We start from the raw sequence: 27,884 nt of genomic DNA on the forward strand, positions 1-27,884 counted from the left end.
CTTTTAAATAGTGGTTATTTTTTTAATTATTTTTGTATAAATTTAATTTTTTAAGAGATTATTCAATTCATTTATAATTTTTTATGTTTTATATAAATGAAATTTATTTTAAAAAATTTAAAATATTATTTTATGAATAATACTTTTAGTTATGTCGTAAACTTGAAAAATATTTTTTTGCCTTTAATTTTATTTAATCAATTGCATGTGTAGCTATTTTTATGATTATTTAATTAAATAAAAAATAGATTATGTGAACAAAGTTGCTAAATACAATCATGTCATGATTCAAGTTGTAAGATTAAATATCTTGATTTATATCTTATTCTTATTATTTTTTAATTTACATCTTTCTTTATCTTTAATAACTTTTTATTTGGGAATGACACTGGAGGCCATAAGTACTAGGCCTAGCCCAGGGCAGAGCCCATTTCCATAAGCAGTTGGGCCTAAGCATTTTGCCTAAACTATGAATTTTTTGGGGTTTTTTTTTTATACATATTATTGATATATAAAGACTTTTATTTATATATATATATATATATATATATATATATATATATATATATATATATATATAGATTTTTGATAAATCTGAGTTTGAGAAATTTTTGGGATTTTTCAATAATCAATATTTTTTGTAAAATCTTTAATAGTTATCTCTTCACTTTGTACAATTCTTTTACTTTCAGAAGATTCAGAGGTAGAGAAAGCTGAAATAGAAATAGTCATGTGGAAAATAGAATTTATAGAAAAGAAAAATAAACTAGGAAACAGGCTGCAGGATATATGAATTTATTGTTCTTAAAACTCAAACGGGACTTACACCATTCAGTTGGATTCATCTATTATCTTTTATATATATATATAAACCTCAATTATCATGATTTGTTGATTGATTTTTCTTCATACGAGAAGAGTGGTGGAAAGCCCGAACAACCCATAAACTATGCCTGTCTAAACGCTCCCAAACGTGTCCTTTAGAATGTAGCAAGTCAAAAAGGCTTCAACCAATGATGTAGGAGAGTGTAACAAAACCATTTTATTCCTACTGTCCCGCCAACAGTTGGCTCTGGTTTGATAAGAAAGCTTGCCTGAAATTCCTCCAAGTATGCTGCTTATGAAGAAAAAATCTAGAGGAACCATATGCTCGACAAACTTCAGGTCCAAAGGATAACAGTGACCAGCATCCAATATCCACATGATAAGCTCCAGATTGCTGCGTTTAGGGATAAGTGTTAGACCCTGCATTTTGCAATGTCAAAGTAAAAACACAAATGCACGTAAAACTCAAACTGATAGAACTATTTCATGCTGTGTTATGACAGCAATTAATTTATCGCCAGCCGGTATGGTTGATAACGTTTTCCGATGACAAATGCAGAATTGGAATGGAACGTAACTAAAAGTTGCATGCTGTGGATAAACTCGCCTCTTCAAGATTGTTACTGATACTTTCAAGTTCCAACAATTGATTTTGCCTTGTTCATCAAGAGAGATGGAAATGTAACCTTGTCAGCAGCCCCCTGACCTTTGATTGCCTCTGTTACACTCGAACACCTCTGATACTCTGGTCCCTACGACAACCACAATTAATGGCATTGGCAGACAAATGCATACAATCTGTTGAACCATCAAACAAATTCCTTTTTTTTGGTACACCGGAGACCTAGAGGTCTCGTCACCACCCTAACACAATAGCCTACCATGGCCAAACACAGTACTTTCTCAATGGGCACTCTGGGTACCAATCATCAAGCTACTGCTGCGAATAGGAATATATTCACCTTATAATTTCTCTTCTTTAATAATATCAAAAGAAAAACTACAAGAGTCGGGTGGGGTATTCACACTTCAAAAGTAGTTATTTCATGCGATTTTCAATTTCTATTGACACTCGTTTTATGTTATATAAGAAGCTATTATGTAGTATACTAAAGAAATATTCCAAAACAAAAGGTGATGGAGTCCAAAGTTGTCTTGAGTGGTGCTTTGGCTGTTGCATCAATGGCGGTACTGGTATTTTCAAGCCCAGCAATAGATGATGGCTCACATTGTATGGATGTTTGTTTGGCGGGTTGTGCAAGTGCTGCTAACCCAAAACTCTTAATAACTTGCGTGAATAATTGCAATAGCCGGACCGGCTAAAAAAGCCATCATGCATGGCTGCTCTCTTCTAAATAAAAATTGAGAATTGAATGTTTTCTCATGTTTAATATCATTTGCTCCAATCTTTTTTATGTTTTCTGGGACTGTCCAGACACAGAAATTTCCATCACTTTGAGATCGATCGCAAAACTCCTGTCAGCGAACAAAAATTCTTCTGTGTACGGGTCAAACCTTGGGAAGGCGTTTGGTTTGAAAAGGAGAAAAAAGACACCGAACTTTTACAGGCATAGACCAAAGAATCGCACCAAACTCATACATTCAAATCTGCATTTGAACAAATGTAATGCTAAAAGTGGTTGCATCAATAAACTGAGCCTAATGCAAACTGAAAGTTAAGGAATTAACAAGCGGGAGGGAAAGGTTAGCTTAAAGGTCAGACAACGATCCTTCACTCCGGTCTAAACTACAGTCAGAAACTCACTACCTTGGATTGAAGCTCATCATTGCTCCTAACATCGAAATGTCTCAGCAAATTCATATCAACAGAACAAAATGTACCAAAATAATATGATACCTACGTCTCAGAATAAACATTTTCTTGATCTTGTCCATATGTTCACATGTATTTTGCCCATTCTTGAAACAGTAGTGTACCTCCTGCATGAGATATTGCTTACTATTTGAAAAGGTATGAGAAATATCTGCAACATGTTCTTGATACGGGCAGTCTTTTTGTCTATGGTGTCTCTCGAATACCATTACCACAAAAGCCAATGGGTCAATACAGTAATCAGTAGAGGTGAATTAACTTCTTATTATAGAAGATCCTCAATCCAGATCGTTGTATATAGATGCATGTGACACAGCTGCCTCTAGTTTGATGGCGGATTTTTTCAGCTGATAGGTAACAGGCAATTACAGCCCTCGTAGATTGCTAAGTACCAATGACGGAGAAAGATTTCAGTGATCATCCTCCATGCAACGTCTATCTAACTAACACGGTGTTTGGGATTAAACAAAGTGAATCCTGAACCAGATATACAATCAACTCAACGACCTGAATATACAAGCAGGGATCGTGGTACCCCGCACTAGGATGTGCCATTTTTAAATTGAAGCAGCCAAGCAGCTAACCTGCTTCCAAGCCAGCCTAATAAGCACCTATCAAGCCTGCTAGCAATAGGTATATTAGTTTCTAGCTACAGATCAAGCCTGCAAGCAATAGGTATACTAGCGGAGCCTGATAATGGTAAAATTAATTCGACAAAAAGAGACCAGAATGATTCCATGTCCAAAAATTCACAATATGTTAAACTCCAATTCTCATAGTGAAAGCTTGTGACTGGACTTCGTTAAGCTCTTTGGCAGGCAGCGAATAAAAGTTGGCTCGCATAAGCAATCTTAACATTCAATGTATGAACCCACTGAAAGACACTCAAGGACTCAAATTTCTCAACCACAGACCAGAAACTAGGATTTAATAGTACCGTAAAAACTACACTCTAACCCAGCAACCTGGAGAAAACTTTCAGGGAATAGATTGACGAATTGAGAAAATATATTCCGCGCAGAGTATCCAACATGCATGATAGTTACTTCAGATGCTGAAAATATTTAAAAAGACCAACAAGAAACAATTTCTTTTATTTCCTAGACAGACCATCCATTTCTTTTTAAAAAACTTATGCAAGCGGTAAATAAATAAACAGTGTGCCTATGAAACGTGATGCGCGAATGCAGATATTTAATCAATGTGAGTGCCCATGTTATTATGCATCAGTATTTGTGCGCACATGCATGTAATCATTTGTTCCTAACCCCAAAACATAGGCGAGCGAAAATAACTACAAGTCTTCATTGGTACACGCAATCATGTATCTAAACCCAATCCATAGGCAAACACAGATAGACTTCATTAGATCGGCTAGAAATAAATTCATTGGTATCCTCCAATAGGCATAGGGGGACAACCTTAAGTAATTCAAAACAAACAAAACCCGCATCTTTTAACACAAAGCACGCTTTATCCGAGTCGCTAACAATTGCAGAATAATTATCAAAAAGCACGTGATCACATGTATCCTACTAAAGGTGCTGATTCAGATGTTCGTGTAATTCCTGATACTGCAAAGCTGTGGTATCATCCCCCATTACATTCCCCAGTTCGCAAATCCTACAGAAAATTGCCGTTTCCATGGTTTAGCCCGATTGATCGTTTCACAATAAAGTTTTCTTACAGAGCACCTAACGGCCATGAATAATAAGAGGTCGGGTGGATAAAAAAGAAAGCATAAATCACCTGCCAGACCGCACTATTCAACGCTTGCCACGATGCCCGCCACCTGACCTTGCACCAGGATAGCGAGCAAATTGTAATCTTAAATTGAACGAATCGCGGTCATGCTCATCAAATCTATAACCTGCAAAATCGAGCTCGACTGTTTCACGTTGCACGACTAACCACGCTTTGAACGACGAATTAGGGGATCAATAGATAGCTCATAAAAGGCGTTGCAATCATTTATCTCAAGTACATAAACGCAGAATATACCAAACGTTCATCATCACTGTTGAACACACCCAAGTCAAATCCTGACTGACAGACAAAAATGCAATGCAAATGAGGAATGGGCGAAGACAGGCCATCTGATTTACACAGTATGGGGATTTTTGTCTCAGCACATGCATTAATAATTGAAACTGGGAACAGCTTATTCTCTCGCGATAGCTAGCCTGTGCATAACATAGAATGCTGAGATGAGGAAACGCAAGGCTAAATGTGACATGAGATACTGACAGCATCATCATTGGATCACACAAAATACAGTTAGCCATATGGATAATTATATAGGCCTTAAGCAGTTTAGCTAACCTACGCAACCAGTTTGGCTTGAAATCCATCAATAGATGATAACTCGAGTAGGTTTAAAGTGGTCCTTGCAGTATATAAGTGTCAAAAATGTCATGACGATTTGATCAATCCATCAATATGATCAATCAACTGCCCAAACTTTCAAGAACGCGCCTCGCTAATCCACTTACCACCACTCAACTATTCCAAAGCTGGCTCAAATCACTAAAAAAATCTTTAATGCCACACAGCTGTGAACCCACCCCAACCCACAAAAGAAACTAAAAGGAAGTGCAAAAGGCATTGGTGCAATTATATAAAAAGTTAAAAACTAGCATCGAAAAGGAAACATTAGATAGTAACAGATACAATGGGCCTGCAAACTGATACATGAGACTAAAACTCCCTAAAGGGGAAAAAATGTAGAGTATGTTAAGTTCACCTTGTAATGCATCCATGGCAGTGGCAGCATGTGCAGGACTCAAAAAGTCAACAAAACAGAGTACTAGTGGATCTCCCCCGGGCTGCACATTTTAGCAACCAGTGAATCCATTAATGTTCTAAATATTGATTCAGCACATACTAAAATAATGTAAAGGATGATGACAATCATAATAATAACAATATCTTGAAGACTCACATGTCTTGATTCCTTGCTTACAAGTCTCACTTCTTTGTAGCCAACAAAAGGGCGAAAGATATCTGTTAATCCCAAGTGAAGGAACAAAAGAAGAAGAGAAAAGGTCCAAGAGTACTGGAATTACATGTGGAAGGCTACGGAGCAATACTAGAAGGGAAAAAGTCCAAGTAAAAATATGATTACATATGGAAAACAATGGAAGGATACGGGAAACTTCCCGTCGCGTACAGTCAGAAGGCAAGCCCTCCACAAACAGTGTGCTGCTAGCATCAGGAGGAAGGGAAACCTCAGATCTTCCACTTCCCATGCGCAATGACCTGTCTTTTACACTAGCCCCAGGGTCCATGGGCCCCATACTCACCATGCGTGTGTCATCAACAGGATGACTAGGCACCCCACTCATGGCTCTGGCAGACTGTCCCCCACCATAAGATGAAATTGTCTGAAACATTCATTCAATTACTCAGATAACTTTTAATCATGAAGCGAGTGACAGGGGTAGACTTGAGGTTAAAAAATAAATCAAGTCAAGTAGTCAGCCATTGTCAAAGACTTTTAGCCGCTAACATGTAATTTAAGAAGATTTTGAACATGATTATTTTAGACACTTTTGGGTATCTACAGATTTCCTATCAAATTGAGACATTAACTTTGTTTTGGTATTACGAGTTAGTTTCTTTTTATGACATTCTTCTGTGCCTGTACAAAAGCAGTGTAGTTAGACATTCAAGATAGGCTATCGTAACTAAAATTATTATTTTCTGTGGTACCCCCCCCCCCCCCTCAACTACATGAAAAGAGATAAAGAATAACCAAGTACCCCACTACGCAAGTAACGGTCATAAGATGCTCCGATGGAGTCTGAATCTCTGATTACATGAAGAGCTCCTCTATCATCATCACGGGAATAATAATTGGATAGGTCACGGCCGCTTGGGATATCTGCAAGATCAAGCATGTATTTCAACATAAATAAACCATCTGAATAAGTTGAAAGGAGGAACATCCTACTGCTGCACATCATTCCTAAAGCATGGAAATAGCACTAATACATAAATCTTTTTCAACAGAATGTCAAAAACTGATCTAGATCAATAACACACAGATATTGACAAGAACAGCAGACTACTACATCACAGATAATCAACATGCTGAAATAACCAAGGCTTCACAGAAAAGGCCGAAAAGAAATATCCACCAAAATTGAGACTTTAAAAAGCTCCAGTTAAAATACAAAGGAAATAGCAAAACCAAAAACATTATAACAGGAAGAAAAAAAAAAGATTTCTTTTTCTTAAATATAAACACAGACAATAAATTCTCCAACAACAATAATTCCCATCTTATTATGCATCAATATCATAAATTCCTTAAAAATCAACAGCAAAATTAATTAAAAGATCAACCCTTTCAGCTGCCCTTTCCTTTCAAAAACAATTAACACAAAGCCTTCCGCCCCATTACCAAAACCCGTGATTAAGCAAGCTATCAAGCACGTAAATCAAGCAGGACATGCCACAAAATGTTAAAAGAAAACCCTGATTGACTTATGCATATAAGCGGGAAAAGATGGAAACTTTACTATAGAATTAAAAAGAAATGAGTAGTAATTTTGAAGTGGTACCGTAATCGATGCGAGGGCGTTTTCCGGTTAGAGAAGACATGGACTGCGGCGGCGGCTGCCGTGAGTCGCCGGCATATCTCCAGTAACTATCCGCCATGTCTGGTTAAAGAAAGAGAAAAGGAGGGGGTTTTAAGACAGAACTGAAACTGGAAGTGAAACCATCAAGAACAGGAGTTAAGTTAGATACGAGGGGAGGGAATCCAATCAACGGATCTTTTACTTTTTGGAGGGGCTATTTTTGCTTTTTAGCACGCTTTTTTAAGAGAGAGGCGAAATAACTGAGAAACGTGACAACGAAGAGAGGAGAGATAAGAAAACACATAAAGAAAAAAACTCAAATTCACCTGAAATTCTAATTACAACATTACTAATATTAATAGAAAAATATCTACAAGACATTCAATAACATCATGAAAAGGTCATCGAAGATAACTTGGCACACGGCAGTTAAAGATAAGTGAAGCACATGCCACGTTTAAGCGGAAAGTATGCACACACTAGAGTCATTATTTGTTCTTTTTTCTTCTTTTTTTTTTGTATTGTTAAATTTATTTTGTTGAAATTTTATAATTGTAATTGTGATATTTTAAATAAAGTTTCAATATGTCTCTAGTAATTTTTTTTTTTATCTCTTCTCTTCTTTTTTTATAATTTGTGAAAAGAAATGAGAGAGAATGAAATAAATAAATAAATAAAGAAAAAGACATTAGAGGCACATCCAAGTTATGACTATTACATTACTAATTCCATCAAAAAAATCTCAACAAGAAAAATTAAGTGACACTAAGAAAGGTCATTAATAATAACTAAAGTGAGTCACACTTAATGCTAAAAACAGTAAGCCACCTAACACCTTTGGATAATAAATATGACACACTCAAGTTATCATTGGTGACAACTCTTAGTATTGTGGGATTTGTCTTATCGAAATCTTAATGATACTGGTTATGCTGTAAAAAGAAAGAAGAAATAAAGAAAAAGATCTTGGAGGCACATTGAAATTACAATTACAACACCACCATTACCTTCAAAAATATATTTATGGGAGAATCCAATAACACTTAAGAAAGGTCATCAACAATAACCCGAATGAATTATATTTAGTATCAAAGATAAGTGAGCTACCTATTATCTTTGAACAGTAAATATGGCACACTAAGATTATTATTGGTGTCCATTTTTCAAGTTATTGTATTTGTATCATCGAGATCTTATTAAAATATCATTAGTATTGCAATCAAAGTTTTGGCTTTTCTTATCTAACTTTCTAGGTATTTAGAGGTTTCATCTTAAGATAATACATGGTGGGCTTTTTTTGTATGTATATGAGTGTTATAGAAACATATCATAATATGATTTAAAAGTTTGAAATAACCTATTTTTTCTTTTCACATAGAGAATCCAGTTGAATTAAATGAAATGTTCATTTTAAAGTGTTATTGATAACATGAGCCTAATTAATTAAATAAAAATTTAAATTGTTATTTTGTTAAAAGTGTGTAGACTTGATGGTTTCAATGAAATGACTCTCGATTGACTAAATGTAAGGAAGAAAAAAGATTGAGAATGTGATTAAATCTCTTGGAGATATCTCAAACTCAACCACAAATTTTTGATGATTGTGAGTAGTTTTTTAAGGAATAGTTGATTATTTGTCAATAAAATACAGATAACATGACTAGTAGTATGAGGAATTTGAGTTTTTTTTTTATATTAATAAGGTGTGTGTGTGTATGTTATTCATATTCTTTACAAGTTTTTTTTATTACTATCCAAAAAATTAAAAGAAAATTGATGAATAATACAATACTATTATTTTGTATGCAATCACTTTTACACATTAAAAGTTTTTTTCTTTTATTTGATCAATATCATAAATTTTTTTAATTGTGTGTGTATATATATATATATATTTGGTGTTAGAATTTTGTTTTAATATACCCATTATTTTGATTTCCCCCAAAAATTAGTTATAAATTTGATGTTTTTCTTATTTTTAATGAAGAAATAGGGTTGATGACAATAGGGTTGCAATTGTCTTTTACCTATGTATGACAATCATTTGGGAATTTGATTACAAATTAAAGGAAAAGACAATTTAGAGACGTGACATCAGACAAATTGGTCAATTTCATGTCCTTAATATGAATAATTTGTGCAAACATTATCCCGACAATGTATTGTGTTTGAAAAAAATATATTTATTTTATTTTAATTTTTTTTATTGTTTTAATTTATTGATGTCAAAAATAAAATTAAAAAAATATTATTTTAATGTATTTTCAAATAAAAAAAACATTTTAAAAAACAATTATTACTAAAATATAAAATAAACTCTTAGTTTTAATTTCAATAAGCTTTATTCGGTTTTTAATTAACCAAACTTTTAAAAAATCAAGATAAAATCCAAACCAAAATGTGAATCCATTTTTTAGTTAAGAAATGATTTTTTTTTCCTAATATTAGAAGTAATTTTATGGTTTTTGGTTTATTAAACGTCATTTTTTTTTGTTTTTGAATATTAGGTTTCACACACTAATATCATCAATTGTTATTAAAAAAGAACTTAAACCAAAAAACCGAACTAAAATTAATTCAGTGTTGAAAAAGTAAACTGAAAGAGAAAGGCCAACAAAAAGCAAACCGAAATCTCTAAATTCGGTTTAAACCAAATAGTGGTCAATCGAGGGACTGATGTGCATAGATTTTGAAACATGAAGGACTAAGTTTTATCTGTGTTCAAAACCCAAGAGTAGAGAATAATAGTCAATTATTAGCTTTCTCCACTGTCATTCAATCTTTGGTCGGTCAACCTTTTGCTTTGAACTCTCTCTCTCTCTCTTACAACTCCATAAATTTGATCTCAAGACACTGATCATATCCTTCTTATACTCTCAACACAATATTCTTTTGTGCTCATCTTTGGATCAGTTATTTTTCTTCTTCTGTTTAATCTTGACATGCTTGTTTTCATGAACATTTAGTATTATTATCAGTATTATTCATGTAACTTATGTTCAAGAATTCTGTTTTCTTTTGATGCTAAACTTTGCAGCTGCTATACATGGCGGAATCCCGTGAGAATCCCTTGTACAGCTGCAGGAATTGCAGAAATCCTCTTGCCTTCAGTACTGATCTCTTATCCAAATCTTATCAGGTGACAAATTAACAACTTAGTTGTCTATCCATTCAGAAATGATATATGGTAATAAAATTATCAATTTAAGGTGGGATTTTTTATTTTTTTCAAATGATTTGGTGGCCAGGCAAGATCAGGGCAGGCATATATGTTTTCTCATGTGATGAACATTGTTTTGGGACATAAAAAAGACATGAAGATGATAACTGGGATGTACACAATTGCTGGTATCCACTGCAGCAGTTGTGGTCAGGAGCTGGGCTGGAAATATGTGAGAGCTTTTGATCCAACACAGAGGTTCAAGGAAGGGAATTTCATACTTGAGAAACTGAAGCTTGTGAAGGAATATTAGATATTCACACCTACAAGACTCATTTTAAGAGAAAGATTCATATTCTAAATGCCTCATATGAGAAGGATATGTGTTAATTTGCATTTAAAATGTTGCTTTTGAGACTATGTTTGTGTTTGATTAATGTTTTGTGAAATACTTGAAAATAATTTGTGTATGAATGTGTGTGTGAATTATAGATTGAAAGGAGCACTTTTAGAGCTAGATAATTTATTATTAAGTTGTTTTATAATTTAGATCGGCTCTAAGTTATTTTTTATTGTTAATTTTTATTTATTTATTTATTATTGTTGTATTTTTTTAATTATATTAACTAAATTACCAATTAAATATTTTTTTAATTTTACCCATAAATTATAAAAATACCACATTACTAAATACATAAGAAAGACTCGAGAATCACGCTCCTGTGTCATTTTTCTTTTTCCTTATAGGTGAAGTTATGTGTTAATAATACACATTATTTTCAGTTTTAAAGTGTGTTTGATAGTGTATTAATGATTACTTTTTAAATAATTTTTTGTATTAAAATATATTTTTTTTTTTAAAATTATTTTTAATATCAGCGTATCAAAACAATTCCAAAATATATAAATTTATATTAAATTTTAAAAAAAAAATTTTTTTTTTAATTTTTTTATACCGCGTTTCCAATCAATCTGTTAATCCTTTCCAGCTGGTGATCTTTTGTGCTATTTTTCTCGGTCAAGAAGTTGCATATCTTTCAGTATCTCTTGTTTTCTCATAAAATGACATGGCATAAGCATCCGTGAAGTTAGTCAACTTTTATAAACCACGAAATTATTAAAATATTTAACCAAAACGTTGTAACGTGTATTACTTCACCATTTATTTCTTTTCCGTGCTAAGTACACAATTTAACCTATTATAGAGTAATCAAAATCTAAGATCAGACAAATGATTTGACATATGACCCATTGCTTGAGACTTGGGAGCACCAATGCTGGGTTTGTTTCTTGTTTTCTCGGATGTAGTAGTTACATATCAATTCCAGCAATTTCTGCCCACAGCATGTTCTTAATCTTTTAAATAGCCGTGCACAAACGTGACCAAAAAAAAAATAAAAAATGAATAAATATTTTTAAATAATAGATGGATTTGTTTCTCGTCTTATCAATTCATTTAAAATTTATTTATTTTTTTATATGAGAAATAACATGGTTAAACAATGGACTTGATTTAAATGGTTAATAATATATATATATATATATATATATATATTTATATATATATTGTTGTCAAATTATAATGATTAGTAATAATAAGTAATAACTGTATGAGTTTCCGATAATCCAAGATACTCCTCGCTGACTTTTATAGTCAATAATGGCACTCTTGCAAATACTCTTAAATAACAATAACAATAAGGTCATTTCGGGTGTGCGTCCTCTTCACACGCGCTTCGTGACGTCTCAAGCACGGAGCTTCCTAAGCGCTAACAAAGTTACAAACGATGCGAAAGCTATTGAATCCTCTCACTAAATCCGCCCTCCACGCGCTAATTTCAGCGCGTTCTCGTCTTAGATAACTAGCTCCACCATGTCATGGCTCGTGTTCGTTATGAACTTTTTTAAAAATTTAATTTTTAATTTTATTTTTTACCATAACACATTAAAATTATTAAAAAAAATACTAATTTAATAATTTTTAAACTAAATACTGTAAATTTTGAAAATCATGTACTTGTAGTGTGGATCCCACTCACGAGTCCCACTCATTTTAGATGTGTTAGTTTGGAAATGAGTTTCTATAAATAAAATTAAACCTATTTTTAAATATTTTATGATATTATTTTGTATTAGAAATCAAACAAAGTACTGTTCAATCTATATATTTCGATTATACAAGTTTTTCATTATATATATATATATATTATATGCTATTTTTTTATTACGTGAAATTAATCACATATCATATGAATAAGATAACATATGATATAAAAAAAAATATTTTAACACTAAAATTTATATAATGAAGAAATTATTCGTCAAACCCTTATAATTTGAAGATTTTATAAGAGAACGGTAGACAAAAAAACTCCAACATGTCAAGGCCAAAAATAAGAAAAGAAGATGGTGGTCCTTAATTAATGAAGAAGAAACGAGTCTGTTTGAGAGTGTAGTTATGATTGTTTAATATTTTTCATGGTAAAATGCTTTAAAATAATATTTTTTTATTTTTTAAAAATTATTTTTGAAATTATAGCATTAAAATGATCTAAAACACATAAAAAAATTAAATTTTTATGGAACGGTTTGCACCATGTTCCAAACATTCTCTTAATTATTTATCTCACCACTTTCTAGATATGTTTTTATAAAAAATAATACAGGTGATTTTAAGTAATTTTAATACTTAAGTATTGTTTTAAGCAAATATTTTGAATATTTCTTATTTACTTAACAATAACTTCAATTATAATTTTAATGAAATATATTTTTAATTAAACCAATCATAATTCAAAATAATTTTTTAAAATTTATTTTTTTTTAAAATCACAATCATAAAAATTATTAAAATTACCAAGCACACTTTTAATATAAATTCAACCAAATTGAGACTGTACTATTTGCCTACTATCTCATGGAAGTTTCATCATTTTTGTAGGCCAAAAGTTGAACTCGTAATCAAATAAAATTTTAAATTCCTGTTTATTTTTTTATTTCAAATTGTATTTAAATGAATTTTAAAAATACATTTAACTTGAAAATACATCAATTTAATATTTATTTTAATATTTTCAATTATTTAATATGTTAATATTAAAAATAAAAATACATTTAAAAATTATCTACTGCTCAATAACAAACACACACTAAATCCTATACACAACCAAAGAATATAACCGACATCTTGAGTTACATAGATTCGTGTCCGAAGTTTCTACCTTCGCCTTTGTGTACTTAAAAAACTACCTTCGCCTTTGTGTATTTCTTTTTTAACTACAGCTGTGTTAGTGGTTAGGTAATATTAATTTGATATCTTTGATGTTATTATGGTTTACTCTTTCAAGCCAATCAATAATCATTGTCCTTATCAACCCCACATTTTTTTTCTCTCTAAAAAATGTAATATAGCCGTACCTGGAATCTACACTCAACTTTAGAGTTTGGTCTAAACTAGTAAGCTAACGTTGTTTCTGGCTTCCTGTTTCAGACTTTTGGGCCATCATTGAATTTGTTGTAGGTAAAGGAGCTTGTGCTTTACGGTCTTTTACTTGTCTTTTTAGCCTTGTTTTGGTCACAAAAGAGTAAAGACTGCAATTTTGCTTGATCATCATCTCCTCTTGGATTTTCTTGCCCTGTGAGTGATCAATCTTGAATTTATTTGTTTCTTGTTTCCTGTTTCCTGTGTTCGTGTTTGTGTTTTGTTAGTGATCAGTAAGGTGTTTAAACCTTGAAATTGTTGATTAATGGCGGAATTGGTGGGTCCAAGGTTGTACAGCTGTTGTAATTGTCGAAACCATGTTTCACTTCATGATGATGTAATTTCTAAGGCTTTTCAGGTGAATCACTTGAATCTTTTATAAAATTGTTGCTTCATATTTTCTTCTAGCTGCTTTTTTATGATAATTGGCTGTTCCTTGTCCGTATGTCTTGACTTGGTGCTCTTTGTGTTATATAGATTTTCTGTGCAATGATCTTTAGATCGACATGGTTTCATTTTATCAGTGAGAGAAATGATATGGATTATCCTGTTCATAGCATTTCTCTCATCCATTGATGGCAATCTATGTAGAAAATCAGGTGATAACAGACCCTTCAGCAAGTTACTATAAGCGAGTCTCTTATGAAGGGTCTTTTGTCTTCAATAATGTGAAACCCTAAAAATGATACCTGCTTCCATGTCCATAAGATTGCTGTATTCAGTTCAATCTCTGATTGCTAGTTTTTTTTATCAAGTAATTCCGTTTTTTTCCCCTGCTATACAATGGAATCATATAGTATATTATGATAGGAAGCAGTGACAAGAATTCTGTTCAACATCTTCTTCATAATTTTGTTCACAGGGAAGACATGGTCGAGCCTTTTTGTTCTCTCACGCGATGAACATTGTCGTCGGACCTAAAGAGGACAGGAATCTCACGACTGGTCTCCACACTGTTGCTGATATATCTTGTGCGGATTGTCAGGAGGTGCTGGGCTGGAAGTATGAAAGAGCTTATGAGCCTTCTCAGAAGTACAAGGAAGGGAAGTTCATATTTGAGAAGTTAAAGATTGTCATGGAGAACTGGTAGCACCCCATTAGAGTCCTTGTATTTATTCCAGTGTTGATTCAGCTGCGTTGTTGCTTGTTGTGAAGTTCATCTTGAACAGGAATTTGTCAACTAATTCAGAGTGTCAATTGTCCCTAGCGGTTCATCCTTGCATTGTTCCATGTATGAAAGATGGTTGGACTCTCAATTTCTTTGTTAATGGAATTGTGATTTGCCTGAAAAGGATAGTGTTGTTATTGCTCTGTATTCAATCTTACTTGGTGGTAGGTATTGGTTTTTGATGCAAGACTCCTGGTTTCCGCTTGACTGGCTGGAAGCAGATGGAAAAGAAACTTAGAACCTGGAAAAGGTTTGGTTATCTATTCACTTGTCCATCTGCAATTCTGTATTCGAATCAGGGATTAGCAAAACAATGAAATCCTAGATTGCTGGGTGTTCTTTGGTTTACATGCTTGTCTGAACTAGGTGATCTTGAGGAGACTGATGCAGAGCTCATTTCTGATGTGGTTTTATAAAACCCATTTGGAGTTCATTTATTTTTTACTCTGATCAATCTGCAACATAATTGCAGATTTCTGGTGCATGCATCATTCACATGATATAGCAAGCCAAAGATCAAGTAAAATTGCTCTCCGAAAACTCACTGCTCCTTTACTGGTGCATTCTCTTAAATGAAGTAATAGGAACATTAAATGCACCATAACAACCAAGCATCATTGGCATTTAGGTTTTAGATGGATTGGAATCTTATTACTGGATATGTTTTTTTAAGCTGCTTCATCAGAATTTAGTAGTTTTGTTTTTAATCAGAATATGGACCCCCATGTCTTGAAGTCCAAGATCGGTTAGAACCACCATGTCTAGCATCTTTACATTTCTAAAAGCTACAACTACTAGTATCAGTGTCCGCTTTAGTTACAAAAGTAGTAAGTTAACATCAACGATAACATAAGAATCAGATCAAACAGGACAGCATACGTCCCTTGGACTTGTAGGGAGAAATCAAGAAATGGACAGTAGAGCTCTACGATTCTGATAATTATTTTGGCTTCCTTTGCCTGGGGAAAAATGGCCCCAGCTTTGTTATTAATTTCAGCCAATGCCTCCATTCGTTGAATCTTCCCAGCTTCCAGCCCTGCCACCTCTCTTCTCATTTCTTCAAGCTATGCTTCAAGCTTTGATGGAGGTAAGGTTTGGCCTTTACCAGATAAGTCTCAGTATCAGAAAAGGCCCTTTCTGCTTCAATAAATTGATGAGCAAGCTTCTCATGACAAGACGCCAATTTCACAGCTTCCATATTGTTCTGTAGCTCCTCTCTGCAGAAGAGAGTTCCAAACAAAGAAGAATATAGGATGTCATGGCGTTGTAAAATACACGGTAATCTGCACCGAGGGCACAAAGAGTTGTGAAGCCACCATTAGCTTGAGTGGTCATAAGAGCTGCATCCTTTGGCTTTGCAGTTGCTAAGAAGGATACAGATACATTCTTCACTGTAGGAATTGTCAAGGCATAAGCCTGGAGCATTTCAGCTACGATCCCTGTCGTATCGGGCACGGACCAGAAAGCATAGACAGTATATCATTATCCATTTTTTCTATCTTTGGAGACAACAGAGTGTCGTAGGCTTCATGACAAGTCCCTGTTCCATTCACAGGCTCAACGGGAAACGTTGTATTAGTGTTCTCCATCTCAGTAGCTCCAGTTTCGGAGAGCTTAGTCTTCACCTCCGCTTCTCCTCGTGTCTGAGATTCTCATTTCTTCGACTCCCCTTCTTCGTGGCTAATATTGTATCTTCTTGTCGTTGGTCCTCAGATTTGATTATTGTCTTCCTCTTTTGTCTACGCAAGTTTGGACCTCCTCCCTTTCCCATCTTCACAAGAATTACTAATACTCTCAGAGATGCACACGAGTTAGCTCAAAATTTAGTTCTCACACAGTACAAGTATTAGCAATATCAGCATAACAATGCTTAAAGCTATATATCACTAATGACACTTTTAAGAGCTCAAGAGATTGATCCTATCTAAGCAGTCCTAACGTTGTTGCAGGGAATGGTTTGGTACACATGATAATTTTGAACTAGTTGTTCTTGAGGATAGAATGGTGCAGACTTCTTATGAGGTATTAAAGAACCCTACAATGTCAGCTATTTGGGTACGGCTTGCAGATTTCTAGTGCCTTAATGTTATACCCTTGGGTGCTTAAGGATAATTTGTTGACCTTGAGAAAGATTCAAAGTGGTTTCTCAGCTGAACACCTTGCCTCATTATTGCTAATTGCAAATCTTTTGAAAAGGGTTGGGCTTTATCTTGTTTGCAACCAAATATCGTTTATGAATCATGCAAACTTGTTGTACATGAATTATAGAAATAAAAGAATCTTACGGAAGATCAGATTTTCACCGCCTCTAATGATTTAATGGAAATGGCTATATCAGTTCTTAATTAAACAGATCTCTACCTGGAGTTGGCGAATTATCTGCTACGGCTAGAAAGTGTTTCCATAGCCATTTGCTTATCCTGCAAAAAGACTCCTTCAGCTCTCCACTTCTGGAAAAGAGCAGGACAAGCTGCCTAAAATCAGTCTGCAAACAGGCATGATGTGGTTTAACCACTTACACACAATATGAACAGGCAAGCCTGTGCATTGTGGAGCTGGAAGTTGATTGCTATTGTACAAGTGCATTCCGTAGCTAGGACATGATTTAGATAGCAACAAGCCAGTAAACCATAGTCATCTGAACCAAATTTATGATGCAACATCGCTAGCATGACTCCTATTCAACTGAGCATGCAAGTCAATAATGGTGGGTCTAAAGTTGAAAGTACTCTTTCTTGCATCATTTATTCCAAAGAGATTCCAAAATGGTTTTATTTACAGAAGGTAAGGATAGTACTAATGTCCCTATAACCAAATCAGTTGAACAATGTGCGCACATGGTAGTTGTATGAGGGGATCAAGAAGTGGAAAGGAGAGCTCTAGTCTCTTCCATAGCAGCTCTAGCAGCCTCTAGTTGGCGGAGAATAGATTGAAGTGTTTCTTTGGCTTCCTTTGCCTGTGCAGCAATGGTGTGATGTTTTATCTCAGTTTCAGCCATTGCTTCCTCCTGCTGAATCTTCTCAGCTTCCAGGTAAGCCACCTCGGTTCTCCTTTGTCCAAGCTCTGCCTCAAGCTTGTCCAGCAAGGCCTTGGTCTCTTGATACCTTGCTTCAAGAGGAGCAAGGTACTCTTTGGCTTTTTCCAGATTTGCCTCAATTTCAGAAACAGCCTTTGCTGCTTCAGTAGATTGATCAGAAATACTCTCATAAGAAGACACCAACTCTACAGCCTCCGTGTTCTCCTGTAACTCTTTCTGAGCTGTAGAGAATTCAGAGCAATGACGAATGTAAGATCTCACATTATTGTAGAACGAACCACAATCTGCATTGAGGGCATAAAGAGATGCGAATGCACTGTTAGCTTGAGTGATCATAAAGGCTAGATCCTCTGACTTTTTAGTGATTAGGAAGGATATGAGCGCATTCTTCACTGCAGGAATCGCCAATGCATAAGCCTGGCCCAATTCTGCTGTGAGCCCACTTGCATCAGGTACTTGAGGGGGACCTGAAAGTGTAGATAGTATATCATCATCTGCTCCCACTTCCTCTGGAGCTGAAGCTGTGCTATTGACGTCATCATATCCCCCCATCTTCCTCATAGTCTCAGGAGACACCACAGTGTATGGGGTCCCTGTCCCAGCAGTTTCCAACTCCGGGAGCTCCGTCTTAAACCTCCTCTCCCACTCGTGTCTCAGGTTCTCACTTCTTGGAACTCCCATTTTCACGGCTGACATTTCATCCTCTTGCTCTTGGTTCTCAGATTTGACTAATTTCGTTTTCTTTTGTCCAGAAATATCCACAGTTGCTTCTCGAGTCTCCCTTTCATGTTGCTTAAGCCCCTCAAGTTCAGGCCTTGCCCTTTTACCGCAAGTCATACCCTGCAACGTGCAAGCATATATTAGTGAACAAATTTGATATCCTGTCAGTGTAACTATTATCAATATCAGCACATACAATGCTTAAACCTATAGATCATTGACAAGATTGAAAAGTTCAAGAGTTAGATACTAACAAAATGTAATCTTAAACAATGCATCGTCAAATGTCAATATCAAAAAGAGAAAAATACTATAACAAATTGCCACATACAGTTACTGAGATTGTAGCTGGCCTGTTGCTATAAACATAACTTCTCTAAATGGGAGAGAGAACCCAACCTAGTCCCCTGCATATTGCCATCATCCTTAACATGACCTGACAGAAGGGAGCCAGGATATAAACTAGAGAAAGAGAATATAGCTCCCTTAAATTTTCAATTTATTGCTCTGTTGTTCTTCAATTTATTTTTTTAATTAAAGTTACCATGATAAACGCCTTCAATAGCATAACGATTGTCAGTTTAATATTGTGGAACAGAAACTAAAGGATCTCCATAATCCTTCCTCGACAGATACTTACAAGAATCACACATGACAAGGTGCCAGAGCAGTAAAGGGAACTCTTATTACATGCATTTCTGTGCTCACAATATGAGGCTAAGCTGATTATTAGAATGAAGTTTCTTTTTGAACCTCAGATCCTCACACCCCATTATTAATTTAGTATCAAGCAATTGATCAAACATTTAACACATTTACCGTGAAACTTGAGCCCACTGTACCAAAAGAACAATAAAGGAAAAAAAAAAAAACAGATTCTTGGAAGCAAACATTTCTATTATCTAAAACCAACATAAACAAAACCTGATATGATCAAGACAATAGTGCATTCTTAGAAACTTACCACCCACCACAAACACACACAAAGTGGAGGCAGGGAAATGAGGATGGTAAGATCAGAAAAGCAGTAATCTTTTCCAATTTTAGCATGTTTTGATTGTTGGGAAAAGACAGGAGCTTGAAAATAAATTTTGAGCCCCAGAGCTCCCATCATTTTGAATTCACAGGCAAAAAAACCCTCCATTCAAGTGAAGCTGAAGACTAGCATTATGTGGTTTTCTTTTCCATCTTCATAATGACTGAGCATATGACCTCCGTTATTCTCACTTCTTGAAACCCATCAAAGTAAAAGAAGCAAAAAGAGACAGAGAAAACAATCCAATTTTCTTTCATGAACTCCTCTTTTCTTGGCAACCAAAAGGAATATACAAGTGAAAAATGTGTGTAAGAAATCTTACCATGTTATTGTTCCTGGGATTTCTTGACTGTAAGACATGGTTTCTGGGTTGTTCAGCTTCAGTGGCAGCAACTTTCCCTCTTAGTCTTCTTCCTTCTCCATAGCATTCCATTGTTGAAAAGCTTCTCGAAGTTCTCTTCACAGGAACTAGTATCACCAACCTCTGTAACAATCCACCTTGCTTTAGAAGAAAATTGTGATTTATGTTTTTGACTAAGTGACCTTTTCTGCTGCAGTTCACAGCTTTGGCAGATTGGTGCTTCAAGCATGACTGGCTTTGCACGCTTATGCTCCTATCCCATGTGGTATAGATGCCATTTTTGGCACTAAAAATTAATGAACAAAACTGCAAGAAAAAGATTTTATTTAATGCTCTATCTGCTTTTTGATCATGCAATATTTGTATGGTGCAAAAAAGGGACATAAATAATATTAAAGAAATTCAATGGCATTGACAACCGATGATTATCTACTTTCGGAAAGTAAGAGTCCTTTTGTCCTAATTATGCATTAGGGATGATAAATTAAGTTTGCATGTGTTTCTGTGAAGTGAAATTTATTGTTTTCTATCTTGTTACCATGCATGTTAAAGAATTTCATTGTTGTGAAAATATTTTGCTTGGTTCAAAATATTTGGTAATCAGTCTATGTTCTTCATAATTTTTAGTATTAATTTTGAGAGGTCAAAGTAACCTTTAATTAAATTAAACTAAGATTAAAAAAAAGTTGGGATTTTTTAGCCATCTTCTTTATTTATTATTTTTTATATAAAATAATGAATGAGCAGATGAATCTGATGATGATATAATAGTACAGCAAAATCATCTCGAGCTGCTGGAAAAGTAAAATTCTAACATCTAGTTGATAATTTAGCCTAGGAGACATCACAACTCTCGGAATAGCCAACAATCATTATCTTATAAAAGATAGGTTGAGAATTCTAAGGGATAAATTGGGGAATTAACACATAAAATTATATATAAAAAAAATAATTCAAATTGTGTTATTTCTGACTCAACTGGTTAACCGATTTATAATAGTCAATGAAATCGATTAATTAATTCCAAAAATAACAAGAAAAATCTTAAAATTGTTAAAATCAAGGAGCTTCGGCAAGATTTTTTATATCTAAAGATTTGATGATCTATATAGGAACGCAATAACAATTCTAGGGAAAACAACTTCTAAAAACTCTTGTAAAAATTTGATCGCAATCTTACGGTCAAATAAAAAGTTATGGTTTTTTTGAGTTATTATTTTGATCTGACATGACCAAACTTCTTTTGGACCTAGACTTGTCTCATTTATCCATGAATGCATCTATTAGACCATCTATATAATTTGTTTTGAGCAAAATCTCATTTAGTTTTAACAAAACTCATACCTAATTGCTTAGAACAATTTACTATTATGTGAACAATAATTTTTTAAAATTATAATTAAAACTTATTTTTTAGTTTACAAGTTGGACAAAGATATTTTTGATTCATAAAATATATTTAAAATGTTTTTTTTTATATATAATTATAATTTTAATGTGAAATAATCGATCAATTAATAATAGAAGATTAAACCAAGACATGATCAAACTGTGATATTCATTAATTTTTTTTAAAACAGTATTATTCCACCAAATTTTTACGTGATAATTTACGCTCTTTTTTTAAATCCAAATTTGAGAGGATTTAAGCATGTCGCTACATCCTCAATTCATTATCGGTCAAAGGGGCAGACAAAAACCCATGTCTTGTTATATGACCGCGGAAATGTTTTCTCAGGGCTTTTCTAAACCAACACAAGCTGGGAGAACACAAGCCAGAGTCCAGGCATTCATGCACCATGAGTTCGATGGATTGGAAACTTAGCTGGGAATGTGTGTTAAGTTGCATCATTAGACCACAGTAACATCCCTACTTTGGCTCCCACACAGTTGGACCTCAAGCCACAATGATGGTTAGCAAACACCTTATCTGGCTAGCTAAATTCCTAAAAGCGACCATTCCCAATAATAATGTCTGCCGTTTAATTACCAAAGGTAAAATAAGATGAAACAACTTCTACAATGATCACATCAGATGAACTACCAAAATACTGTCGCGCCTGTGCCTCGTTGGAAAATCATGAAACAGAGAGACTAAATGTCAATAATGGAGAAATTCAAAGAAATAATCAAATCTGAGGAATTCCTCTCTTCATGTTCACATTTCAACTTTCTTCCTGCTCCTCGAATGGAGATATTCATGATCATGGCCTTGAATCTGCATATTGATCTAGCCCCTCAATTTTTGACCTCCCTCTTTTACCATCTTCTCAAAAACTACTAGCCATACTTTGCAAGATGCAGACACGCAGATGTATATTAGCTATTGATTCAATTCTCAAATTTCTAACAAGCAACTTGAAAGCCTAAATACGGTCAACCAATTATACCCTACAATCACAATCATTTGTAGGGAAGGGGGGGGTATATACATGACTTCTGACTGAGTTACTCAGTTGCAACTGCATAGAAACATACTACTCCGCAAGGGAGAAAGTACCTCCACGCGTCATAGCAGAAAGCAAGCAATAATAACCTTGAGGGGTGCATCTTAACTAGTCAGATTCTAAATTTATTCCCTAAAGATCACTAATTCGAGTCTCACAAACTTCAAGGTCACTGGAGACTTACATAGCCATTAACTTCAGGACCCGGATACCCACATTAATAATAATGAAAAAGAAGCAAGCAATAAACCAGTAAACAATATTAGACCCACTTGTTGCCTAAAAATTTCATGTTTTCTGCATTGTTATGCTCTCCTCGTCTATCTTCTCCATCATTTTGATAAAACAGACATAGAAACTGATTCAATAGAAATAAAATTCCTTATCCTGATGATAGACAAATAAATTAAACACCAGCATTCATGTATGTTTTCTATACATCCCAAATCCTCATCTTACTTTCCTTCATATCCTTGTATCAAAGTTGCCACGACAAATCCTTTAGATATCATTACTAGCATATTAGTTTAATTAAGCAGAACAGAAACTGGGAAAAGTGTAGCATCTTTCAAGGCATATGCGCAAATAGCAAAAATCATACACAACTTGTTGACTGAGCAAAAAGGAACACAGTTAAAGCCTGTCTTTATATGTTTACAGCATAAAGTATGCCTAAAATCAAGATGGATTTTTCTTCTAGACCTCAAATCCCTGCGCTTAGTAGTATAGAGCAACGATCAAATATTTGCTGCTTTCACCATGAAATTTGAGCTCAGTGCACCAAATGAATGGATAAAAGTAGTCTTGGAAGTAAACATTTCTATTAGCCAAATTCTAACCAAAAAGGCATAAATCCTCCACTCTACTGAATCCCTTAGACTTGAGTATGACCATTTATCACTGCCCATTTAAAAAGGAAGCACAAAATGGAAAGAAAAGCACCTGCGATGTTTATTTTATGATCTCCCTTTTCATCGTTACCATAAGGCATACACAAGTGAAAAGTGAGTGAATGAAATCTTACCATGCTGGCGCCCTTGGGTTTTCTTGGCTGCATGAGAGGGATTGTTGGTTTTGAGCAGTAACATTCTATCCAGAAGGCAAATCTGCTTCATGGGGTTCCATTGTTGAAAATATCTCAAAACTCAATAAAAACACAGAGCCAAAATACCAACAGCCACTAAAACAACCCACAACGCCTAATGCCAAGCAAACACCCAACTTCTGCTTCCTCATTTTTTCACAGAGCAGGAAACAGAAGAGACACTTATAGAAACGAGGGGCTTTATGTGCTACACACAGCCACTCTGCCTCTGCATGTGATATGTAAGTCAGTTTTGGTACTTAAATTCAATTGCATACAATCGAAATATTCAACATTTTCCAAATTTGTTTTGACCATTCACATAGTGCCCAAAAGAACATGAGATATAGAATGACTTTACTGTCGTTATTTACGTTGACAACAATCAGCTTAGAAACATAAAATCTCTTACTGCGAATCATGGAATAAGGGAAGTTATTTAAAGTTTAGACTTGCAAGTTTTCAGTGATGTTCGTGCCTATAGTTGTTATCATCTAAATGTTTTATATAAATTTTTTGTTTCTCAAACAAATCATGCCATCTATTTTGTGTTCACCAAGTTATGTGGCATTCTACACATCTTTCTCTTAAACAAATTGTGTTATCTGAAATTAGAATCTTATTTCTCTTAAACTAATCATATTATATTTCAGTCGCATTTAATATCATTACCATCATGAGTTTATTGCACCTAGGCTGTTTCTATCTACTTTGAGAGTAAGCTGCTAATAATAATTACACCAGATTTCATAGAAGATGAAAACTTTGCTCTGAAATTTCTAGTTGACTTTTTAGTAGCAAAATCTTTCATCATACTTCTGTAATTGCATAATAAACATTATGTATAGTTTTTCTATGTAATGACTAATGAATTTTATTTCAATAGATTATTTTGTCTATCAAATAACTACTAGTCTGTTAACATGAGATATCAATTGAGACATGACACAGAAGGTAAGGATCCTTGAGTCACTAGACATGAACAGAATATTAAAGATAAGATTTTCTGCCAATATCGCCGAAGGAAAGGCAACTTTCCATGGTTAAGTTGAAGGTCACCTCTCATAAAAAGAAGTAGTTTGTAGGTCTTCAAACAACAGTAGTTGTATTCTCACATGCTATAAAAATTTGTACAATGCTGGTATATTTGTCACATGCTAGCTTGTTGTATACTTGCATTACCCATGTACTATCCCTGTTTTCATGTGAAGGGCTAAGTAATCTAGAGTAGCATAAATCTCTTCTGCTCTCTTATGAGATCTGTCACAAGCAAGAAAGGAATGAATTTCATTCTTGTCCTCGATCCAACTGCATCCAGGGCTCTTGTGCATTCCCCTATCCTTCATCATGCCTCTTACTCTTGCTAGGTCAGTCCATCTCCTAGCATAAGCATGTAAATTAGCCAGTAATACATAGTTTCCACTATTGTTTGGCTCCAATTCTATCAGCCTCTCTGCTGCAATTTCTCCCAACTCAATATTGCCATGAGTAACACAGCCTCCAAGCAAAGCACCCCACAAAACTGAATCACATTCCACAGGCATTTTCTTTATAAGCTCATAAGCTTCATGAAGCTGTCCTGAACGACTTAGAAGACCAACCATAGATGTGTAGTGTTTTAAAGTGGGTTTAACGTTATAATACCCCATCAAATCAAAAAACTCACAGCCTGTCTCGACTGATCCAACATGAACACATGAAGAGAGAACAGACAGGAAAGTCACATGGTCTGGTATAAAACCTAAGGCCAGCATTGTTTGAAAGAGAGAAATTCCCTCTTCCCCATGTCCATGCATCGCATATGCAGTAAGCATGGCGTTGTGGGACACCAAATTAGGGTTTGATATCCTATCATAGGCTAACTGTGCATACTTTAAACTTCCACATTTTGCATACATGTCCACAAGGGCTGCTCCTATGTGGACATCTGTGTCATAACCACATTTAATTGAGTGTGCATGAGCTTGTTTTCCTCGCTCAAGAGTGGCCAACCTCGAGCAAGCAGGGAGAATTATCCCAACTGTGTAAATATCAGGCCTCAACTTTGAGATCGGCATTTCAGAGAACAACTGCATTGTTAAATCTAACTGTCTGTTTTCCACAAGACCTGCAAGAATGCTGTTCCATGTATAAATGTTTGGATGATAACCATCTCCTTTCATCTTCTCAAGAAGATATTGAATTCTTTCAATCTGGTTACTGCGAGCATAGCCTGAGATCAGAGCATTCCATGTTGGCACATCCTTCTCCATCACCTCATCAAAAGCCATCTGGGCAGCCGTTAGGTCCTGGCATTTAGAGTACATTTCCACCAGAGCCCCACCAACAAAGGTATCCGATTGCAAGCCCTTGACAATGGCTTGGGCATGTATCTCCTTCCCTTGCCTCAAAGAACTTGTATCAGCACAAGCAGTCAAAACACTCCCTAAAGTAAAAGAATCTGGCTCAATCCCTTCTTCCATTAGCATATTCTGAAACATGCTGAAACCTTCCTCGAACATGAAGTTTCTAACGTAACCTGAAATAATTGAGTTCCATGAAATTAAATCCCTTTCTATTCCTAAAACATCCATGCAATCAAAGAGCTCCTTGGCCTTGGAGACATCACCGCTTTCGCAATACCCAACAATCATTGTATTACAAGATAGTACATTTTTCACTGAGAATTTTAAAAAGATCTTAGCCGCACCTCCCATATCACCACACCTCCTGTACACGTCAACTAATGCATTCACCACAACAGGGTTAGAGATAAAATCATGTCTCGTGATATAACCATGGAGTTGCTTTCCAAGGTCAAGCCTTTGTAATCTAGCACATGCTGGAAGAGCACCCGCCAAGGTTTGAGCATTCGGTACAAGCCCTTCTACTTGCATTCTAAATAGCATCTCTATGGCTTCCTCATCATAACCATTCTTGGCAAACCCTCCTATAACTGCACTCCAAGAAACAACATTTGGCATTGAATAATCTAAAGACTTCATTTTCTCCAAAAACTCCAATGCCTCATAAACCATCCCATTAGCAGCACAAGCTGTTATGACAGAATTCCATGTTACACTATCTCTTTCAGGCATCTTTACTAAAACTTTCTTAGCATCATCCAAGCTTCCACATTTACCATACATATCTATCAAAGCATTACTCACATAAATATTCAAACAAAACCGAAACTTTATCACCAACCCATGTAACTGCCTCCCTAGTTCTACACTACCAAGGCCACTACAAGCCTTAAACACTAAAGGAAACACAAAGAAATCCAATTCAACACCGTCGAATTGCAATACTTGAAAGAGTAAAAACGCTTCATCAAACAGCCCATGATCCAAATACACACTAAGAATTGCTTTCCATGAATGCAAGTTTCTCATTGGCATCGTTTCAAACAAAAAGTCTGCATCTTTTAACAAACCACACCTTGCATACATTTGAAGCAACTTGGTATCTACAAATCCATCAGCATCAAACCCAGTTTTGATTGTGTGAGCATGAACCTGTTTTCCAAGTTTTGGGCATTTACAAGAATCAAGAACTGAAGCATACTTGCTTGTATTTAATGGCTTATTGTCTAGTAGAGAGAAATTGGACTGGTTTTTTTGCTGAGAAATGTTAACCGGTTGATGGGCTTGTTTCAGTTTCTGAAAGGAAAGGGCAGTGAGGTTGCGAGGAATGTTGGGGACATGGTTAAGTGGTGATGGTGGGCAAGCAATGGGTTCCAGCAGTTGGCTAGTCATTTTGGCTCATGGACAGGACAGGTGCCCCTTCTCTTTGCAAGAAAACAGGCATGAAAAGTCGAACACATAAACATGGCAAATTGCTCAACGGGTGAATTAGTAATTACATCATATGGTCCTCAGATATTTAGTTTTTGTTAATTCCAACCCTTTAAATCGACATAACAATTCTTTCATGTAGTAATAGCTTTTTAAAATATTTTTTTTATTTAAAAATATATTAAAATAATATATTTTTTTTTATTTTTTTTTAAATTTCTTTTTAATATCAACATATCAAAACAATTTAAAAATATTAAAAATATAATTTTAAATAAAAAATAAATTTTTAATAAACAACATTTTAATTATAAAGCAAATACATTCTAAAAATACATTTATTAACGCGGCCAACTGCATATTTATTCAAAT

General features: G+C 34.7%; 4 protein-coding genes and 1 non-coding gene across 9 annotated transcripts; 2 read left to right on the forward strand and 3 right to left on the reverse strand.

Moving 5' to 3' along the window:
• Nucleotides 1-733: 733 nt before the first annotated feature.
• On the reverse strand, nucleotides 734-7,560 carry LOC118035935 (RNA-binding protein 1). 4 transcript variants are annotated; one of them, XM_035041605.2, is made up of 7 exons: nucleotides 7,225-7,557; nucleotides 6,421-6,542; nucleotides 5,808-6,042; nucleotides 5,601-5,662; nucleotides 5,403-5,484; nucleotides 4,409-4,529; nucleotides 4,002-4,282 (listed from the first exon to the last, which is right to left on the reverse strand). In XM_035041605.2, the coding sequence occupies exons 1-6, from the start codon at nucleotides 7,319-7,321 to the stop codon at nucleotides 4,426-4,428; spliced, it is 702 nt and encodes a 233-aa protein (XP_034897496.1). In that variant the 5' UTR covers nucleotides 7,322-7,557; the 3' UTR covers nucleotides 4,002-4,282; nucleotides 4,409-4,425. The 4 variants fall into 4 exon arrangements, with proteins under 4 accessions (XP_034897497.1, XP_034897496.1, XP_034897498.1 ...); XM_035041606.2 differs by lacking the exons at nucleotides 4,002-4,282; nucleotides 4,409-4,529 and adding an exon at nucleotides 734-1,219 and having other exon boundaries at nucleotides 7,225-7,559; XM_035041607.2 differs by lacking the exons at nucleotides 4,002-4,282; nucleotides 4,409-4,529 and adding an exon at nucleotides 4,547-4,842 and having other exon boundaries at nucleotides 7,225-7,558.
• Nucleotides 7,561-10,016: 2,456 nt separating this feature from the next.
• Nucleotides 10,017-10,872, forward strand: LOC118035936 (uncharacterized). Its single transcript, XR_004685282.1, has 3 exons — nucleotides 10,017-10,154; nucleotides 10,280-10,381; nucleotides 10,491-10,872. It is a non-coding gene; the product is annotated as an uncharacterized protein (transcript).
• Nucleotides 10,873-13,675: 2,803 nt separating this feature from the next.
• On the forward strand, nucleotides 13,676-15,174 carry LOC118035937 (protein yippee-like At4g27745). Of its 2 annotated transcripts, XM_035041611.2 has the most exons (3): nucleotides 13,676-13,922; nucleotides 14,118-14,241; nucleotides 14,746-15,174. In XM_035041611.2, the coding sequence occupies exons 2-3, from the start codon at nucleotides 14,149-14,151 to the stop codon at nucleotides 14,971-14,973; spliced, it is 321 nt and encodes a 106-aa protein (XP_034897502.1). In that variant the 5' UTR covers nucleotides 13,676-13,922; nucleotides 14,118-14,148; the 3' UTR covers nucleotides 14,974-15,174. The 2 variants fall into 2 exon arrangements, with proteins under 2 accessions (XP_034897502.1, XP_034897501.1); XM_035041610.2 differs by having other exon boundaries at nucleotides 13,678-14,241.
• Nucleotides 15,175-17,764: 2,590 nt separating this feature from the next.
• Nucleotides 17,765-20,525, reverse strand: LOC140956200 (uncharacterized). Its single transcript, XM_073412832.1, has 2 exons — nucleotides 20,167-20,525; nucleotides 17,765-18,928 (listed from the first exon to the last, which is right to left on the reverse strand). The coding sequence occupies exons 1-2, from the start codon at nucleotides 20,275-20,277 to the stop codon at nucleotides 17,909-17,911; spliced, it is 1,131 nt and encodes a 376-aa protein (XP_073268933.1). The 5' UTR covers nucleotides 20,278-20,525; the 3' UTR covers nucleotides 17,765-17,908.
• A 3,549-nt stretch (nucleotides 20,526-24,074) lies between these two features.
• LOC118035938 (pentatricopeptide repeat-containing protein At5g27110) lies at nucleotides 24,075-27,575 on the reverse strand. Its single transcript, XM_035041612.2, has one exon. The coding sequence runs from the start codon at nucleotides 27,471-27,473 to the stop codon at nucleotides 24,915-24,917; it is 2,559 nt and encodes an 852-aa protein (XP_034897503.1). The 5' UTR covers nucleotides 27,474-27,575; the 3' UTR covers nucleotides 24,075-24,914.
• Between the last annotated feature and the right edge of the window lie 309 nt (nucleotides 27,576-27,884).

Source organism: Populus alba, chromosome 12 (assembly GCF_005239225.2).
Source record: "Populus alba chromosome 12, ASM523922v2, whole genome shotgun sequence".
Taxonomy (NCBI): domain Eukaryota; kingdom Viridiplantae; phylum Streptophyta; class Magnoliopsida; order Malpighiales; family Salicaceae; genus Populus; species Populus alba.